Genomic DNA, 22,219 nt, shown 5'->3' on the forward strand with positions numbered 1-22,219 from the left:
ATTAAAGTGAACACTAGGGTCATGCATGCACACAGACCAGTGATCAACTTAAAATAGTTTAATTAGTTCAGGAATTAGCATCTCAGATAACTAGTACTTTGTCAGACTTAACTTGAACACACACAGCTATTAAGATTCTTGTGCATGTAGCATATTTATGACATCTTTGAAAGATATTAAATTCAAGAAATGGTATGTAGTCTGCACACTCATAAAATGATAAGCAATCATTTCATGAGAAACAAAATCTTTTAATGCAAAAGTAAATATTCAAGACTCAAGTCTACTAGAACATTATTTACCAGTTATTCTTGGAAGGCATTGCTGTTCTTTTTAAATCAGGACCATTGAACATTACAGTTTGTATAGCTTTAGCTTTACTGATGCATTTTTAGATAAATGCATTGTATTATATGGTTACAGCTTCCTGTGATTTCTAGATTCATTCATTACCCGGATTTTTTTTTTTTTTTTTTTTTTTTTTTTTTTAAATATTAGCACATGTGGAAAATAAGGTAGAGAAATGCAAGTATAGTTGCAGATCAGTAGCAATGATGAAGGAAATGTGTCATGAAGTACATTAACAATGTACACTATGGATGAGCACTGTACAAACAACTGTTTGTACTTTGGAAAGATAGATTTTTTTTTTTAGATAAATGCATTGTATTATGTGGTTACATTATTAGGTATTATTTCCCAGAAATAATACGTAATAAAAAGTTCACCAGAGATTTCCAGCAGATTTCGTAAATTGTACATGCCAAATCATTTATTAATATGTTTTTGCATTTTTTGCTAGACGAGTTACATTTTAATTGGATAATATCATATGTATAACTGCCTATATACAACACCAGTTTTCTATAAGTTTTGAAATGTTTCTTGTGGAAGTGATATTAAAAAATGTAACTGGAAATTTTTTAACTGGAGGAAAATTAAACATCTTTTTCCTATTGGAAGTTTTTCCATTTGCTAATGCAATAAATTAAAGATGCCAAGAAATTATATTCTTGGTTTAATCCTTTATCCAAGTATAAGCAAAATAAGTTTGCACCTGAAGTAATTTCAGGACTTCAATTACTTCAGGGGAAATTACCTGAGAGGAAGTAGCCACAGCATTAGAGGAACAAACGATAGGAAGCAACAGTGCATGGTGTGTTGCATGGTCTTTAGACAAACCTGTAAGCACGATTCACAAAGTTGTAAAGTAAATTCTGTGCCATTATCCTTACAAGATTTCCCACGTTCAGCAATTGCTTAATCCTGACCGGGATGCATGAGAAACATTTGCCTTGCAGTTTCTTGCTTGGATTGAACTGGACAACGACTGGCCTTGGAATGTTTACTGGACTGATGAAGCTCACTTCCACTTGGATGGTGCTGTGAAAACTGCAGAATTTTGGGAACCTTAAATCCATAAGTTGTGTGACATTTTCTGCTTCATTCTGTGAAGGTTCACCGTTTGGTGTGGTTTTACAGTGGTATTCATCATCGGACCTTTCTTTTTTGAGGAGCTCAGTCCTGCTGGTCTCATTACCTGCACTGTTAATGGCCAGCAATATGCATCTCTCTTAGCCAATTAGGTGATTACAACACATCAGCAGCATCAATGTCTGGATTCAACAGTTTTTATGCAGGATGTCACCCCTGTCAAGCAGTTGCTTCAGATACATTTTACTGAGAAAAGAATCATAAGCCACTGTTTTCGTACAATGTGGCCAGCACGCTTGCCGGAACTGAACTTTGGCTGTGGGGACAACTCAAAGATGTCTATCATGGACACATAGCCAACTTAGTGGACCTTAAGATAAGCATTACATGCCATATCCACAACATTTTGAATGAAACTCTGTTCTGTGGTTGAGCATGCAATTTCAGCACATTGCCGACAGTGAAGGACAACATGTTGTGTAACCACATGACGCGTTGTGTCTATCCTATATTTTGTGATGTTTTGAATTGCCCACTACAGTGCAGTGCCATGTATTGCCCTGATGGCCACTTTTAGAACTAACATTGGTTTTAGCGCAAAATAAAATTATAATAAAATTATATTTTATTTTTGTGATTCCCACCCATGAAAGGTTTACTTGTTGCTGGCAATTACATAAAAATTTTTTTATAGAGATTCACTATATGAACCTTTATAAAAATTAAGTGGATATTAAATCAAACATTATTTCAAAGCTGAATACGGAAACTATAAAAGTTTCGTATGAAATTTGACCAGAGAGCTTATGGGAATACATTCGCCTGCATTTACTAAAATAAAGAGCCTTTTGGCTCTCTATTTTAGTAAAAACTATATAAACCATTTGGATATGTTAAAACAATTAATTTCTTGAATGCTAAAAATTGTTTTGTTACATCTTTTGAACTAATTTTACTCTTTTGTTTATAGTGGAATAACAATGTACAAATTATAACAAAAAATTCTGCATGCACAATACTGTATTGTAATAATGAAGATTGAGTGTATAGTGTTTTGTTGCACTTATCAGTAAAATAATACATGGAGCAAGAGTAATTCTTGTTCCATGTATTATTACATGAAGAAAAAACATGGAGTAAGTGTAATTTTTCAAAGCTGATGTTTAATTGGGCAATTCATGAGAAGCTAAGTAACGAACAAAAAATTCTTCCACAAGTTATACACCAGATGCATAACTTATGGAAGGTCTAAGCTAATCATTTTAAACTTTTTTATGGAATTTACAACCATGTTAAAAAAACTTTTTTTAATTATCCCGACGTTTCGATCTTCACATCAAGATCATCATCTGGAGCATACATAAGTATACAGAACAAGCTGAGTTACATCATTAACTGTAAGCTAGAGAAACAATGATTTGATCACATGTTATTCTACTGGTGTGACCTCTGGTGGAAAAAAAAAATTACATCAAGCTAAATTCTATTTTTTACAATGACAGGAATAAACATTCTTTTAGATGGTTTTTCTTTCAGAAACAATTGGTGTCTATTTTTAGTATTACAATTCTTATTTACAATACTGGATTTTCTACAGTCCTGTTTATAGTTGTTCTTGGTGAGGAAGGTCGAATATATATCTTCCATATGTTTGGGATTTTTAAATCATCATTGTTGTTCAGATTGGGGTGGTTGCTGATAATCTGATAATGCTGAATTTTCATTCATACCATGTTCTAGTGTGATGTAGACAGCTGGTGGTTTTCCAGTCATTTCTGTGTAAGGTATTCAGGGCATGATCAGAAAGGCCAGCTTCACCATAATTATTATATTTAATGTGTCATTTATGTTCTTTTTGTCTAATAGGAATAGTGCGTCCTTTTCTCCTATATGTGGTATGTTGCAGGTACAATAAATCTGGTATACTCCAGGGTGAGCTAGTGGAGGGAGTGGGTCTTTGGATGAGTTGAGTAAGTTTTTTAATTTTGCAGGAGGTTTAAAGGTGGCTTTGAGGTTGTATTTTTGTAGTACTCTGTTTATTTTGTCTGATATTCCTTTAATGTTGGTAATGGTTATAGTTTTACTGTAGTCCGGTTTGTCTTTGATTTTTATTGTGGTTTTGTAGAGAATTTTGTTTATAGTATTTTGGCTGTATCCGTTTTGTTGTAGGTTATTACGGTCGGGTTATTTTGTATGGCAAAACGCCTTCTACTTACAAAAAGAAGGCACAGCTATGGGCTCGCCATTATCCCCCCCCTATTGCTAACTTTTACATGGAACATTTTGAGCAACTTGCCCTAGATTCCTCCCCTCTAAAACTCAAAGTCTGGCTTAGATACGTTGACGATGTTTTCACAATCTGGTCCCATGGCTGCCAGACATTAGACCCATTCCTTAGCCACCTAAACAAACAACACAAATGCATACAGTTCACAATTGAAATTGAAAACACAACACACTTCCGTTTTTTGATACACTTGTCACACGTCTTCCCTCGGGCAATCTTTCCTTCACTGTTTACCGAAAACCGACACATACGGGACGATATATACACATAAATTCCTACCACCCAACACAAAAACTAGGTGTCATCAACACGCTAAAAAACAGAGCTCAGACGATTTGTTCCAGTGAACAGGCACTGAAAGACGAATTTAAATTATCTGTAATAACCTACAACAAAACGGATACAGCCAAAATACTATAAACAAAATTCTCTACAAAACCACAATAAAAAACAAAGACCATTCCCTACATTAAAGGAATATCAGGCAAAATAAACAGAGTACTACAAAAGTACAACCTCAAAGCCACCTTTAAACCTCCTGCAAAATTAAAACACTTACTCAACTCATCCAAAGACCCACTCCCTCCAATAGCTCACCTTGGAGTATACCAGATTTATTGTACCTGCAACATACCATATATAGGAGAAACAGGACGCACTATTCCTATTAGACAAAAAGAACATAAACGACACATTAAATATAATAATTATGGTGAAGCTGACCTTTCTGATCATGCCCTTGAATACCTTACACAGAATTGACTGGAAAACCACCAGTTGTCTACATCACACTAGAACATGGTGTGAACGAAAATTCAAGGAAGCCTGCGAGATTATCAGCAACCACCCCAATCTGAACAACAATGATAGTTTAAAAATCCCAAACATATGGAAGATATATATTCAACCTTCCTCACCAAGAACAACTATAAACAGGACTGTAGAAAATCCAGTATTGTAAATAAGAATTGTAATACTAAAAATAGGACACCAGTTGTTTCTGAAAGAAAACCATCTAAAAGAATGTTTATTCCTGTCATTGTAAAAATAAAATTTAGCTTGATGTAATTTTTTTTTTTTTTTCACCAGAGGTCACGCCAGTAGAATAACATGTGATCAAATCATTGTTTCTCTAGCTTACAGTTAATGATGTAACTCAGCTTGTTCTGTATACTTATGTATGCTCCAGGTGATGATCTTGATTTGAAGATCAAAACGTCAGGATAATAAAAAAAGTTTTTTTAACACGGTTGTAAATTTCATAAAAAAGTTTAAAATGAATGCTGATCACCATGTAACCCTAAAAGAAAGGTCTAAGCTAATTCTGGGGATGAGGTGACAGCAGAAATGGGCTTCTTTAAAAATTTGTACATCATGTCTAGTTTAGTCTTCACAGGTTTCTTTTCTGCATAAATTTCTCTGTAGCAAGTAATTGCAGCTTACATCATTCTGTCTACTCTGTTAATCCTTTCCATGTTGGATGTATATCCTCAAACAACTGAACTGCCTTATTAACAGAAGTAAAAGCCTCTGCCAATTTTTTTACATTATAATCATATTAATGAAATTATAATAGTAACATTCAACAGAATCATAACAGCACTGTTGTAAAGCATTTAGATAATTTTATTGGGTGAGGGAGGAACTGGTCTCTTCCACAACACCTGAACTAGAGTTTAATTTAATAGTTCACTTGCTAATAGCCCACTTTGGTATTATCAAGTGAACTTTGAAATACAGTAACTAATAAACTTTAAAATGCAGTAGCATATGACATTGTTCTTAACTTTTTGTCTTGCAAAAAAAAAAAAAATTGTGTATGGTTTGCTACAAGAAGAGAGAAAGAAGTTATCATTATTACTGCCCATGATAGAATGGCATCGCCAGGATCAATTTATAGCTTTGAATCCCACCCGGGGCACTTATTGCCCACTCACATCACTGATATGTTGTAGGTCTTGCAGTCTTTTTTTTGTGTGCAATTCAATTAAAAAGGTGAAACACCCAGCTTCTATTTTTTCCAATGTGTTGTGCTCATTTGGATGCTTTTTAAGCACTATGGACAAATCATTAAGATATAGCTTAAAGATAATCAAATAAATTGTTCTTATAAATTATTAGTGTATTATTATATCATAACACATAACAATATATATTAGTATATTATTTCTTTAATATATAATAGTAATAATATATTAACTAATAATTGTCAGTTATTATTAAATTATATATATGATTGCATGTTATAGATCAAGATATTAAAACATCTTAATATCTTGATTTTTCAAAATCAGGAATATCCAAAAATCTTTTGGTAAAAGTGTATGGTAATAGCCTGCTTGCTGAGATGTAAGCAAAACCGTGTAACTTAGTGTGCAGTATGTTCTTGAAGTCACTGGAAGTGACGTCACTCAGGAAACTGATACACTGTCATGCATAAGACTAGAAACTTGAAATTCAAAATCAGAAAAAAAAAAATAAAGTAAAAACAACAAAAATGCTACATATTACACACACACACACACACACACACACACAAACCAATTATAAAAACAACATACCATAAAAAAAATTCAGAGAGCAAAAATAAATGATAAAATAGAAATAAACACATTCTCAATATGGAACTCTTCAAATTCTCTGAAGACAACTTCAGAGAATTTGAAGAGTTCCATAGATACAAACAACTAGAATTCATGAATAAGATCCTAAATAGCCAATTACCACCAGAAAATCGCTCATTGGCAAAATGCTATGATCTTCAAAAAAGACAATATTAATGAATGTCAAGACTATAGAGATAAAATATATTCAAGTCTCTTAAAGACTAAATATTATGAAAATATTTTTGGAGAAGAACAAAATGGTTTCTGTAAAGGCAGATCCTGCACTGACACCTTTTTCACTCTCAAGCTCCTGGTAGAAAAAAAAAAGAGAATGCTATATATTATTCATAGACTATAAAAAGGCTTTTGATAAAGTCAATTGTAATAAGCTGTAATACTGGAAATTTGAAGAGACAACGACATTCCTAACCAGTTAATTAAAGCAGTTTTCAATATATATATAACAATGACCAAATTAAAATAAAGATAGCCATGTAAAATTCTGAATCACAGAATATAAATGCAAGTGTCTGATAAGGATGGAATGTATTGCCATTCCTCTTTAATATCTGTATTAATAATAATATGAGAGAGTGGAGCAAACAATCAGTTTTGGCATTCACATAAATGATTACATCAATACAGTTTTATTTGCCAATGATCACGTTCTAATTGAAGATCACATTCTAAATGAAGATAGCGCATAGCATTTTCATTAAATGAAATAGCAAAAATGTACAATATGGAAATCTCTACTTCCAAAACCAAAATCTTGGCATATAAAGGCAAGACCCAGTTAGAAGTAAAACATGCATCAACTATGATATTGTAGAATAGGTTAATACATTCAAATATCTATGCTACCACTTATCTTATGAAAGAGAGAAAGGCATGCAACATAAAATAACCAGTTATATAGGAATAACAAAAACTGTTAATGAGATATTCAATCCAAATTTAATAAACTAGAAAACATGAATAAGAATCCATAACTCAATAGCAAGACTTATCCTAACATATGGTTCAGAAGCCTGAACCATAACTCACGCAGATAGAAAAAGACCGATAAGCTCTGAAATGAGATTCATGTGCAAAACAGCTGGATATACTAGACTTCAAAAGAAATAGTGATATCTTAAAGGAGCTTGAGGTGATATCTGTTTTAGACTACATTGATCTTTACACACACAGAGAGATATGGAGACAACACAGAAAGAATGAGTGAAGGAAGACTCCCCAGAGGGATACAGGGATATCGACCTCAAGGGAGAAGGAATAGAGGATGGCCTTTGAAAAGATGGGAAGAGATCATAACGGGCCACTAGGCCTATTACTGGAAAGGAGGAAGAAGAATACATTCACTTATAAAAGCAAACAGATGATAAGAAACCTATCAAGATTTTTATGTGTTACGTTAGCTCTGGTGTTCGAGAGCTAACCTGACCATAGGGCAGGGTGGGTGTTAAACGAACCAATCATAACATGAAGAAAAAACAGTTCTACACCTGCCTTTCCCACTTAAAAAAAAAAAAAGACACCCACCAACTCTGCCTGCTATAGTACGTCCACTTATTCGAGACCCTTCGACACTTCTGCGCATGTCACCAGAAGAGAATCCATTCTGTATTGTGGGATGAGTTGTTTATTATTACACATCGGAAAATTAACTTCACTTTTATGATCATTGTAGTTAACTATGTTGCTTGCATAACAGTTGGAAAATTTTACCTATAAAGCACGTGATTTCGCGTGTTGGTGACCAATTCGTACGTCCTTTATTTCTTTCTCCCCTTCAACATGAATCGACTATTCTTGGCAAGTCTCCAAACGAAGATCTCTAAAGCATAGGCATACTATACCTCAAAAAGCATGCCTACTCTGCCCACCACCTCAAAAAGCATGCCTACTCTGCCCACCACCTTAAAAACATGTACCCACCTGATTCCCCCCCCCCCCCTCTCAAAAAAGCATACTACCATATACAGGTAACCCTCATATAACGCGGTCTACAAATTGTAGTAACCCTTATTGAACACGCTTTCAATATAAGATGGTCTACAAACTGGTAACCTTGATCTTTTCATATATTTTTCAACGTGCAACTTAAAAAATCAAATTTTATCTTCGTTAAATTTGCACCTGCCCGTATCGAGCATTTAGTTATAAGTAGCGATATAAGTTATAAGTTATATTTCCCCTAATTTATATTAGGGGAAATACCCCTTAGCATGCATGTACGTCAATTGTTTACAGTATAAAGTATTAATTGTTGAAAATTGTCTTCGTTTTCTGCCAGGAAAGCGCATTAAAAATCATAATCTCAAGCTGAGCACTTTATTTTTTGGTGAGTGACATACAATATGTAATGCTTATTTTATGTAAAAAAAAAAAATATTTTTATAGTAATGGCAACTTAGAGCACTTTTGAGATATATGCATTTGTTAATAGGGATAAACCCACCCAGTGTAAACTGCAAAGATAACAATTGAAGAAGACTGAAGATACATTCTGTTTCAATCAGCACATGAGACTCAACCTTCGCGAACTTCATAAGTGCTCCAATCTCTTCAATAGTGAATTAATTGATGGGGAAATACATTTAAATGAGCAGGAACTGGTACAATTAATAGATGACATCAAACCAAATGGTGGGGAAAGTTCTGCCAAAGATTCTGATTGTGATGAATCCATTAAAGAATTCAGTTTAAAGAAACTACCAGAAGGATTGGACTTGGCAAGAAAGTTATTTTATGGATAATGATCTCTCAATGGAGCACTCCGGAAAATTCACGAGACAATTGGATATTTGTTTAGCTTCGTACTATGAACTTAATAAAAAATTGCAGCATAGTGATATGCAAGGTCTTATTATTGACTTCTTGATAACTACTAATGATGTCCAAGAGATTTCAAGTAATGACGACGTCCTGCCACTCGTAAATAAACATCTAGGAAATGTTAGTTTTGAAGAGAGTGATGATGATTAAAATATACACTTCATTTTATTTTGCCTAAAACATTTATGTATTATGTGCAATGAAGTTTACGTACAATTTATAACTTTTTATAATTTTATACTATGTATTTGTTTCATAATTTATGTTTTCTTAACTTACATGAATTACCTGAATTAAAACAATATCTTTTTGTTGGATATGTCATTGTTTATATAATCTTAAAAAAAAAAAAATACGATTTTGGAACCTAACCCTACTTTTTCTATGTGATCTGAGTCTCGTATAATGCGATTTATATAATGCAGCATTTTTATGGAACCTAACATCCGCGTTTATACGAGGGTTACTTGTCTAGATTTCATCAGCATCATACCAAATATGAGGTCGTTTGTATTGCTGTGGATTTCTGGAACATCCACATTATATGAGGGTTACCTGTATGTCTGTCACCACAAAATAATCACACTTGCCGTTTTAAAAACATCTTTACTCTACCCCCAGGCGCGCACGCGCGTGCGCACACACACACACACACACACACACACACACCACCTCAAAAAAAATAAAATACCAGGTATGCAACACCACTTTCATGATAAAAAAAAAACTCTCTATTTCCTAATATCACATGCATACACATAAACGGTATAAAAATGAAAAATCCCCCAAAATAAATATACCAGAACAAACAAGAACACACAAAAATAATATTACAACAAACTCATTTGAGTAACTACTAAGATAAAATATGTAAAAAAAAATGCAAATAAAAAATATCTGCATAATGGTTTCTGCTCTTCTGCATGGTAGTGCAGAAGTAGTGCGTCAATTGCCAGTGTGACTAATGTGTTGTCCACTAAGGGGGTATGTTGATAGCATCACCCTGACAATATATTTTTACCAAGCTTTCCTTTATAATTTGTGGATGGGCCTTCCTGCATTATGGTTGTAATATTTATTTTTACTGAAAACTCATGTAATACCTGAAGATTTTCCAGTCATCTATGCCATAGTGAGATTTAAACCTATCTATTGGTTACAAAGTAGGAATGCTACTATCCACTCAACCACCCTGGCTTATAATTTTATGCATAAATATAAGATAAGGGACAAAATTTTCTTATGATCTTATTTGTATTTTTTTGTATAGTGGTATCTCCGGATGCATCTGGTGATGAGACTATCTGTATTAAGGAGCAAGATATCTTAGAATTAGGAAAGATGTTGAGTCGGACAGGTAGAGCAATGGGTGAGTATGAAATATATTTTGCACTGAACTTTGTACTATATATTATGCTTGCACTTTTCCCATGACATTTTTTGCAGCATTTATTGAACTTTATGCTGTTTAGCCAACCAACATGGTTAACATACTGGCTCTCCAACCAACAGTTATGTTTCAATTTTGTCTAGGGCATAGAATGCTCATGATTGTGCTTCATTCGAGATTGTTTCATTTCTCATTTCATTTCAGATTATTGACTCACTAATTGGAGGCCTGAAGTGCCTTGTAAAAGTGCCGTTTGGCCTTTGGAGTAAAGTTTCTGGACTATATAAAATTTAATACTAAAAATGATAAATTCATTATCTAGTTCAGCGCTTCCCAAGCTGTGGGCCGCGGCCCCTGGAGGCCGTGAAATAACGAAAACAAATTTAAAATGTTTCAAGACTAAGTAGTTCTTTTTTTAATCTTAAAAGAAAAGTATTTCATTTTTATTATTTATTATTTCTTTTTTGTATTTTTATATTTTAATGGGAAAAAATCACACATTGATGTCATCATCATCATCATCATCAAATTCCTGCCATGTACCCTCAAGGGGTGTACAGGATATGATAGTACTACATGAAAAAAATTACATCATTATTAATTTCCTATCTACAATTTTCCTCCAAATCAGCCTGTTACTTGTCAACACTCCAACATTATCAGATCTTATATTTCTATCGTCTAAAGCACTTTGTACCGTATCAATCCACCTATATCTTGGTCTTCCTCTGGGTCGTTTTGCTGCCAACCTGGCAGAGAACACTTGTTTTGCTAATCATCTTTCGTCTCCCATTCTGTTTAAGTGACCATACCACCTGAGATTAGCTCTGCTAACGCATTCCTGGATGCTGACAATGCCAAGTTCTTTCCTAATATCCTCGTTTTTAATATGATACTGCCATTGATGCCATCTGTTCACGCCTATAATCTTTCTCAGGACTCTCATATCTGTGGTCTCTAGTCTTTGGTCAAGTGTTTTACTTCTGACCCAGCTCTCAGATCCATAAGTTAAAACTGGTTTGAACACTGTCTTGTATACAGCTAATTTAGTGTTCCGACTAATTTCTCTCTTATTCCATATGAATTCAGTCAATTGACTTCCTACCATACAAGCTTTGTTAATTCTGTTGTCTATTTCCATATTTAATTTACCATCTTCACTCAAAATCATGCCTAAGTAGCTGAAATGTTTTACTTGTTCTATAGGTTCTTCATTTACAATGCAGTTGAAATTTTCAATGATTCTGCCTATTTTCATTGTCTTTGTCTTTTTATTGCTGACCTTCATACCATATCTATTACAACAGTTATTCAATTTAGTCGAGGAATCTTGCAGACTTGTAGCAGATTTATTTAGAAGTATAACATCATCTGCATAAAGCAAAGAGCTGACATTAACATCTCCAAGTTTGATATCATGTTTAATACCATTTTCCTTCATAATGTGATCCATATAGATAATGAATAACAGAGGGGATAATGTACTTCCTTCAATTCTAACTCCTGACTTACAACTCAAATAAAGACTAAGTATTGCTTGATATAATGCCCCATTGACACCATATAACTGCAGCGTATTGAATAGCTTCTCTCTTGGCACCTTGTCATATGCCTTTTCCAGATCGACAAAACTTAAATACAGATCTTTGTTATATTCCCATGCTTTCTCGACTATTTGTCATAAAGTGAAGATCTGATCCTGACAGCCTCTATTTAGCCTGAATCCAGCTTGTTCTTCACCAAGCTTTTGTTCCAAAATTCTTCTCAAACGTTTCTCAAGTATACTTGCATAGATCTTGCCAGGTACACTCAGTAGGGAAATACCTCTGTAATTCTCACATTCAGTTTTATTTCCCTTTTTATATATGGGTACTATGAGAGCTCTACTCCAATCATCAGGAATTCGTCCCTCTGTCCAGGCTTTCTGAACTATGCAGTGCAGCCACTGTACGACTCTTATACCACCATACTTCAGCATTTCTGGTCGAATATCATCTACTCCTGCTGCCCTTCCACATTTCAAGCCTTTGATGGCTTTTTCTACTTAAAGTATGGATATGTATTCCTGACTGCATGCGTGGTCAATTTTTTTACCACTGTGCTGTCATCACTGCTTGTTTCATTTAGCAGTTTTTCAAAGTAATTACTCCATACTTCAAGGATATCTGTTTCTCCCGTTTTCATGTCACTTTTATCATCTCTAATTCCTTTTATAGCACTCTTTCCTCCATTCTTAAGCTTCTTCAACAACCTCCAGAATATTTTACCTGGAGGTTGTTGATATTTATTTACCTTCTTGATATTTATTTTCTATATTCTTGCGAAAGTCCTCCCATGACTTTTGTTTAGCTAGTTTTATACAGTGTTTAGCATTCTTACATTTGTCTCTATATTCTCTAAGAGCACAAGCTGACTTATTTGACAGGAACTTTTGGTATGCTTTCTTCTTTTCCTTCACTGCCTCTTTAACTTCCTGTGTCCACCAGGGAGTTCTGATTTTTTTTATCCTTATAGACAACCTCACCAGATGCCTCTCTGGCAGAATCAATCAATGTTTTCTTCAGAGTTTGCCACTTAATCTCCAAGGTTTGATTCCTGTTCTCAAACTCTTTCATTTTTTCTTCAATAATCTTTGTGTATTTTAGTCTACAGCTCACATCTGAGAGCTGCTCAACTTTTATTCGCTTTAAAACTTTCTTACATGTTATTCTTTTCAATATGAAATTCAATTTTATCCTGCTCAAGACTAAATAGTGATCACTTCCAATTTCAAATCCTCTGTACACTTGTCCTGCACCAGGGAGAAAACATCACTATCAACAATAACATAGTCAATGAGACTTTTCTTATTCCTAGCCTCTTCTCTCCATGTGAATTTGTGCACATTTTTATATTGGAACATGGTGTTAGTAATAACCAGTCCCTGTCCTGAGCAGAAATCCAATAGATATTTGCCATTATTATTAGCTTTGCTGTTTTCTCCAAATTTTACCAAAATATTTTTGTATGTCTCACAATCATTTCCTACTCTGCTACTTAGATCCCCAACAAGGACCAACTTTTCATATTTCATTGTGTCAGTTGCTTTTTCTAAAGCATCAAAAAATTGCTCCACTTCTACCTTAGTAGAACCGTCTGTGGGACCATAGGCACAAATAAGTCTCATTGTCCAGTTCCCCATTCTCATATTTGCCCACATTACTCTACTTGAGACTGACTGCCATTCAAGAAGATTAGCCTCGTATTTTGTGTTGAATACTATGGCTACTCCTTCTTTTCCTTGATTGTCATTGCCTGAATATAACATTTTGTATTTATTGCTCAGAAAGATCTCACCAGGTTTGGTCTTTTTTTTTCAGTCACCCCTATTATGTCGATCTGGTACTTATCTAATTCCTCAGCTAGCTCCATTTCTTTGCCATTCAGGCTTCTTACGTTGATAGTACCGATCTTTAACTCTGGTGATGTTGAGTTGGGGTTTATTTTCAGATTTGTGAACCAACACATTGATGTTGGTTCACAAATTTTGCTTCTTGCGTATTTCGGCGCTTAATGGATACTAGTAAATATATGCTTATCATATAAGTTTCATTTCAAAGATATATTGATAAGAAGCACAAAAAAGATTACAAACACAAAATCTTGAATAGAAATTGTATTGAATATAAATACAATAAATATTGTAATATATGTCTTTATTACGATTTTTTTTTCACTGGAGAGGCTGTGAAATATTTTAATTTTTACAAAGGGGTCCTTTACATCCATAAGTTTGGGAAGCACTGATCTAGTTCATAGTACTGATGTCCTATAGGTTTATAACTTTTCATTGGTAGTGGGGAGACATGCACACAAAAAAATAATTGATTTAGTATGTAAGCAAAGTAAATGTGGCTGAACTCCAAATTTAGTGATCTTTATTTTAAATAATATAAGAAATTATAGGCATTACTTAGGGGGCTACGCTCCATGATGCCTACGGCACCCAACCCCCTGTATTCCGGACTGGTAGGCCGGTTCTTGAATTCTGATGACTCAAATTTTGAAGACTCAAAAGGGAGGATACTGCCCCCCCCCCCGGCACATACGGCACCCAACCGCTTGAGTTCCGTGGGGGTTGTGTGCCAACCCATTTCATTTGTTTACCACTCCAAGTAAAAATGAGTCCCCTCAGCGTTTCTAACCACCTTCTTACCCAATTTCCAGGGACGACCTCTTGTCTTATCCCCTCTAGCCAAGTATTAAAATATTTCCTCTATTAATCCTATGAAATCCTTTTAACTAACTGAAATGTTTCTATTATACTTTTTGTCTGTCAACCAACTTTTGCAACCTACAAATCCCCAATCGATGCTCATAGGAAGCATTCCATGGACAACTCCTCATCTTGGTCCCTTGACTCAGCATCCTCTTCTCCATTTCCTCATTCCCAATTCTCTTATCTCTGCTTGTGTGTTATTCAATAACCAAGTAATTCTGTGAGCTCTCCTGGCTACTTTGGCAGTGTGCCATCTAAACTTCAACAATCTCTCTTTCTACTGTCTCTAAATCCCTGGCTTCATAATTTTCCTGGAGTATGGTTTCCTCAGTGTGGTGCACAGTTCGTAATATTTTTATCCCAAAATGCATAACTTTATACTTTTTTACATTAAATTGACATCCATTATGTTTTGCACATACTGTCAGCCTATTTAAATCATCCTTCAAGCTCTCTTCATCACCTTAACTGTTACTTTATCCAACTTTGCATCATCAGCAAACAACTGAATCTCTCATTTCAGATTATTTCCTATATCATTTATGTGCAAATTAAACAGCACTGGTTCAAGCACTGAGACGTATTACACCACTAGTCACCTGCTTTCTCTTGGATTCTGCTTCTCCATCTACTATATGGTATCAGTCACTCTTGTATCCATATCACCAATTTCATATCCATCACCATTTGTTCCAATATGTATCCTATTTGATATAGCTCTTTTATTTGGGTTTGTGTAAGTACTTGTGTGTGCTCTATTCCAGTCCTTCAATGGCTTACTTGTTTTTGTATTTTGCTAGCAATATTTGTTGATAGTAGTTCAGTGTTTTGCCTTTTGAACTAGTTTAGCTAGTAATGCTCAGTGATTAAACAATAATTCTCTACTGAAATTACTGTAACCTTTGAAACTGTCTTCTCAAATTAATATTGTGATTTGATTATTTGCTAATTTTGTAAAATGTTCCTTAAACATATACAGCAAAAGCAAGGGTATTTTTGGTGATGGAGCAATTTCAACATTAAAGATCGGTACTATTAACATAAAAAGCTTGAATGCAAAGAAATGGAGCTAGCTGAGGAATTAGATTACCAGATCGACATAATAGGAGTGACTGAAACAAAAAAGACAAAAACTGGTGCGATCTTTCTGAGCAATAAATACAAAATGTTATATTCAGGCATTGACAATCAAGGAAAAGAAGGAGTAGCCATAGTATTTAACACTAAATACGAGGCTACTCCTTCTTGAATGGCAGGGAGTCTCAAGTAGAGTGATGTGGGCAAATATGAGAATGGGGAACTGGACAATGAGACTTATTTGTGCCTATGGTCCCACAGAAGGTTCTATTAGGGTAGGAGTGGAGGAATTTTTTGATGCTTTATATAAAGCAACTGACTCAGTGAAAAAAGAAAAGTTGGTCCTTGTTGGGGGATCTAAATAGCAGAGTAGGATATGATTGTCAGACATACAAAAATATTTTGGGAAAATTAGGAGAAAAGAGCAAAGCTAATAATAATGGCAAATACCTGTTGGATTTCTGCTCAGGACATGGACTGGTTATTACTAACACCATGTTCCAACATAAAAATGTGCACAAATTCACATGGAGAGAAGATGCAAGGTATAAGAAAAGTCTCATGACTATGTCATTGTTGATAGTGATGTTTTCTTCCTGGTGCAGGACACCAGAGTGTACAGAGCATTTGAAATTGGAAGCGATCACTATTTAGTCTTGAGCAGTATAAAATTGAATTTCTAACTGAAAATAATAACATGTAAGAAAGTTTTAAAGCGAATAAAAGTTGAGTAGCTCTCAGATGTGAACTGTAGACTAAAATACACAAAGATTATTGAAGAAAAAATGAAAGAGTTTGAGAAGAGGAACCTAATCTTGGAGATTCAGTGGTAAGCCTTGAAGAAAACCTTGATTGATTCAGCCAGAGAGGCATGTGGTGAGGTTGTCTGCAAGGATAGAAAAATTAGAACTCCATGGTGGACATAGGAAGTTAAAGAGGCAGTGAAGGAAAAGAAGAAAGCATATCAAAAATTCCTTTCAAATAAGTCAGTTTGTGCTCTTAGAGAATACAGAGACAAATGTAAGAAAGTGAAACACTCTGTAAAACTAGCTAAACAAAAGTCATAGGAGGATTTTGGCAAGAACATAGAAAATAATTATCAAGAAGGTGGTAAGATATTCTGGAGGTTGCTGAAGAAGTTTAGGAATGGAGGAAAGAGTGCTGTAAAAGGAGTTAGAGATGATAAAGGTGATATGAAAAAGAAGAGAAAAAGATATCCTTGAAGTATGGAGTAATTATTTCGAAAAATTGCTAAATGAAACAAGCAGTGATAGCACAGTGGTAAAAAACATTCAACAGGCATAGAGTCAGGAATACATATCCATACCATCAAAAGCTCGAAATGTGGAAAGGCAGCTGGAGTAGATGATATTCGACCAGAAATGTTGAAGTATATGGTGGTATAAAAGTCTTACAGTGGCTGCACTGTATTGTTCAGAAAGATTGGATAGAGGGACGAATTCCCGATGATTGTAGTAGAACTCTAATAGTACCCATATATAAAAAGGGAAATAAAACTGAATATGGGAATTGCAGGGGTATTTCCCTACTGAGTATTCCTGGCAAGATCTATGCAAGTATACGTGAGAAACTGGAGAAGAATTGTGGAAGAAAAGCTTGGTGAAGAACAAGCTGGATTCAGGCCAAATAGAAGCTGTCAGGATCAGATCTTCACTTTACGACAAATAGTGGAGAAAGCATGGGAATATAACAGAGATCTGTATTTAAGTTTTGTCGATCTGGAAAAGGCATATGAGAAGGTGACAGAAGAGAAGCTATTCAATACGCTACAGTTATATAGTGTCAATGGGGCATTATATCAAGCAATACTTAGTCTCTGTTTGAGTTGTAAGTCAGCAGTTAGAATTGAAGGAAGTACAGGAAGATGGTTTAATGTTAAATCTGGTGTGAGAAAGGATGTACATTATCTATATGGATCACATTACGAAGGAAAGAGGTATATATCAGAATACATGATATCAGAATTGGAGATGTTAATGTCTGCTCTTTGCTTTATGCAGACAATGTTATACTTCTAAATAAATCCGCTACAAGTTTGCAAGATTCCCTGGCTAAATTGAATAACTGTTGTAATAGATATGGTATGAAGGTCAGCAATAAAAAGACAAAGACAATGAAAATAGGTAGAATTGTTGAAAATGTCAACTGTGTATTGAACGGGGAACCTGTAGAACAAGTAAAACATTTCAGCTACTTAGGCACTATTTTTATTGAAGATGGTAAATTAAATATGGAAATAGACAACAGAATCAACAAAGCTTGTATGGTAGGAAGTCAATTGACTGAATTCATATGGAATAAGAGAGAAATTAGTCGGAACACTAAATTAGCTGTATACAAGACAGTGTTCAAACCAGTTTTAACTTATGGATCTGAGAGCTGGGTCAGAAGTAAAACACTTGACCAAAGACTAGAGACCACAGATACGAGAGTCCTGGGAAAGATTAGAGGCATGAATAGATGGCATCAATGGCAATATCATATTAAAAACGAGGATATTAGGAAAGAACTTGACATTGTCGGCATAAAGGAATGCGTTAGCAGAGCTAATCTCAGGTGGTATGATCACTTAAACAGAATGGGCAAGGAAAGATTAGCAAAACAAGTGTTCTCTGCCAGGTTGGGAGGAAAACAACCCAGAAGAAAGCCAAGATATAGGTGGATTGATACGGTACAATATGCCTTAGACGATAGAAATATAAGATCTGATAATATTGTTGTCTAGACAAGTAACAGACCGATTTGGAGGAAAAATTTACAATTGTAATGATGTAAATTTTTCATTTAGTACTATCATATCCTGCACTCCTTGAGGGTACATGTCAGGAATTTGATGATGATAAAAAAAAGTAAAATGAAACTTGTTGTTACTGTTTTTATATATACTGCAAGCTGGCAGCTTAAATATTTTATCATCATTTGCTTCAAGAACATCTGTGTATGTAATGAATCTTTTTTTTAACTGGATTATAAAACTTTTTTGTTCTCCCTTGAAGTATCTTTGTCCTGGGGTCGTTCACTTTTTTAACTTAGTCAGCATCATGTCTTTTCCTTGGAGCATATCACACAAATTTTCGTTTATATCCAAATATTAGAAAACCTCTAACAATCCACCACTGGATAAGCACTAGTTAAATCAAGCAGGTAGCAAAAAAAAAAAAAAGAAAACTGTATTCTCTAGGAAAGGCTTTGATTTCTGTGAGTTCTATACTGTTATCTGATAATTAAAACCAGGATTACTGAAAAAAGAGCCAACAGGCTTCACTTTGGCCAAGTAAAATTATTCAAAATTAAGTGGATATTGAATACCACGTTATTTTATTTCACCGATTTGAATCCTTTTGGCTCTTTTTTCAGTAATTGTATTTCTGCACCTTTTTTGTCAACTTGTACAGTAAAGATATAAGTTCTGACCATTGAAACCTTAGTTTCAGTGGTCAGAACTTATATAAAACAAAATATAAAACCACACATGCACATACACATGATGTGTGTGGTTTTATATTTTGTTAATCCAAGTGTTTTTCACTCCCCTATCTCCAGTTCTTGAAGTATATTTGTGCCATGAAAATAACCAAAATGCATTATCCAGTTAAATCTCATATTTTATAGGTTTAAACATTTTGTAGGTCAGATTATCTGAACCTATTTATTTACAGTATACTGGTTAGAATTAGGAAAATATTACTGTAAATTATCATTATTTTATTTAATATTTTTAGAGCATTTCTATAAATCTTGACAAACTTTTATATTTCCACTTAGAACTATTGTCTGTTCATAACTTCCTTAACCTTCTCTCTGTGTACAAATATTTTAACGTTAACTGTGTACACAGGTGTAATTACACCCCATGCATTTTCAGTGCAAAATGTAAAGAAAAAACTTTGGCTGCATAAGTATTTGTGAAATTTTATTGATTTTTAAGAAGATAGGTATAAAAAAATCAAAAAATTTAAAATATAAAAATTAAAAAGTTTTGTATAAATAAAAAAAAAATAAATTTAAGATGCATCGTCAAAATTGGTGTGAATAATTTCTTCATCATAATGAATTTCAGTGTTCATGCATTTGTCTTTCTCCCAGAGCTCGTCCAGCCATTCATCCCAATTCCAGCGTATATTAGAATGCCAATCATAGTACAGGTAACCCTCATATAACGTGGTACTTATACAACACGGTTTTGATATAACACGGTCTACAAATTGTAGTAACCCTTGTTCAACGTGGTTTCGATGTAACATGGTCTGTAAATTGTAGTAACCCTTTATCTTTTCATATATTTTTCACCACGCGACTTAAAAATCATATTTTATCTTAAATTTGCATCTGCCTGTATTGCGCATAAGTAGCCAATTTATATTAGGGAAAATACCCTTTAGCAAGCATATATGCCAATTGTTAAACGAAGACAATTTTGTCTTAGTTTTCTGCCAGGAAAATTAATTAAAAATCATAAGTGTGTTAATCTCAAGCTGAGCACTTTATTTTCTGATGAGTTACATACAGTATGCAATGCTTTTTTTGTGTAAAAATGTTATTTTTATAGTAATGGCCACTTAGAGGGCTTTTGCAATATGGTTGAAAACAAAATTAGTAAATTAATTGATGGGGAAATAGATTTAAAAGAGGAGGAACTGGTAGAATTAATAGATGACATCGAACCAAATGATGAGGAAAGTTCTGCTGAAGATTCTGATTGTGATGAATCTGTTAAAGAATTCAGTTTAAAGAAATTAGCAGAAGGATTGGACTTAGCAAGAAAGTTAGGAAGTTATTTTACAGATAATGATCCCTCAATGGAGCGCCCTGGAAATTCACAAGATTTTTGGATATTTGTTTAGCTCCATATCATGAACTTAATAAAAAAAAGTTGCAGCATAGTGGTAAGTAAGGTCTTATCAGCTGAAGTATACAAATGATGTCCAAGAGATTTCAAGTGATGATGACATCTGGCCACTCGTAAATAAAGAACATCTACAAAATGTTAGTTTTGAAGACAGTGATGACGATTAAATTATGCACTTTATTTTATTTTGCCTAAAACATTTGTGCATATGTGCAATGAAGTTTACATACAATTATTAATTTTATTAGTTTATATTATGTATTTGTTTCACAGTTTATATGTTTTCTTAACTTAGGTGAATTACCTGAATTAAATAAAAATATATAATTTTGTTGGGTATGTCATTATTGTTTATATAATATTAAAAAAAAAAAAACAATTTCAGAATCTAACTCTACTTTTTCTATGTGATCTGAGTAGCCCATAACGTGATTTATATAACGCGGCATTTCTATGGAACCTAACATCCGCGTTATACGAGGGTTACCTGTATAGAGTTCATCAGCATCAGTATCATACCAAATACAAGGTCGTTTGTATTGCTGTGGATTTCTGGATGCATCGTAATGATCTCTGGCTTTTCTATTAGTTTCACACATAATCACATTTAAAATTGTTTCAGGAGTTATTTGTTTGAAACAGTCCATTGCAGAACATAGATTTTGAGTTAGTATTGCTCCAGCAGTTTCTTCTCTTTCTCGAAATACTTGAAAGTTAGGAACTTTATGTACATTAGGAGGAACATTGGTCCATCTTCTGTTCATTTTTGAGTTTCTATTCGGATACACGGCAACATTTTCCAGGATATTTTCATCAGAAGAACCAGGAGCTGAAGTGTCCACAGTAGTTATAGATTCTGTATTTGCTTCTTCTTCTCTTAGTTCTTCATCTAATTGTAGTATATATTCTTCAGCAACATTGTCAAAAGCTGAGAAATCGTGATCAAAAATATCATTTTCTAATTCCACATCTGAATCATCATCATTGCTTCATCAGATATGCAACAACTGATGACACTTCCTCTAAAAGATCTCTCAACTCAGAACTGGTACGTCTTTTTCTTCCTGTCATAATTATCTAAAATATCCACAGAAAAAAATTCTATAAAAACTATAACAAAAAAATAAACATATCACAAAACAAACTGTGGAAAAATACTAACGCAGCTGCTTACAAAAAATGGTTTTTGTATAGAGAATATTTGGATGCATATGCACCCCTGTACACGGTTAAGTACTCAAGTGCTTTGAAGCCTTACTACTAGATTCAAATTCACCAATTTCAATGAAATTTTTTTTGAATTGTGTGTGGAACATATCACAGATAGCATTCCTAAGAAAACTGGAAAATTTTCCATTCAGCAACTTTTTATTTACATTTTTATTAGCCTGGGATGTGTTTGCACAGAGAGAGGGTTAAAAGGTAAAAAACTTCAGATATGCAGGTAAATTTTTCTAAA

At 34.0% G+C, this 22,219-nt stretch overlaps 1 protein-coding gene across 2 annotated transcripts in view; it reads left to right on the forward strand.

Moving 5' to 3' along the window:
- Window positions 1-22,219, forward strand: part of LOC150100465 (26S proteasome non-ATPase regulatory subunit 11-like) — a 237,046-nt gene that overhangs the window by 3,010 nt on the left and 211,817 nt on the right. For both annotated transcript variants that reach the window (XR_016549277.1, XM_090403074.1), the window contains exon 2: window positions 10,436-10,534. Coding sequence is in view for 1 of the 2 variants with exons in the window: in XM_090403074.1 (XP_090259200.1) it covers window positions 10,436-10,534 (99 nt within the window). In the remaining variant the exon portion in view is untranslated. The remainder of the gene's footprint in view (window positions 1-10,435; window positions 10,535-22,219) is intronic.

This window comes from Typopeltis vanoorti, chromosome 13 (assembly GCF_054136105.1).
Source record: "Typopeltis vanoorti isolate ZY-2024b chromosome 13, IOZ_Tvanoo_1.0, whole genome shotgun sequence".
Taxonomy (NCBI): Eukaryota; Metazoa; Arthropoda; class Arachnida; order Uropygi; family Thelyphonidae; genus Typopeltis; species Typopeltis vanoorti.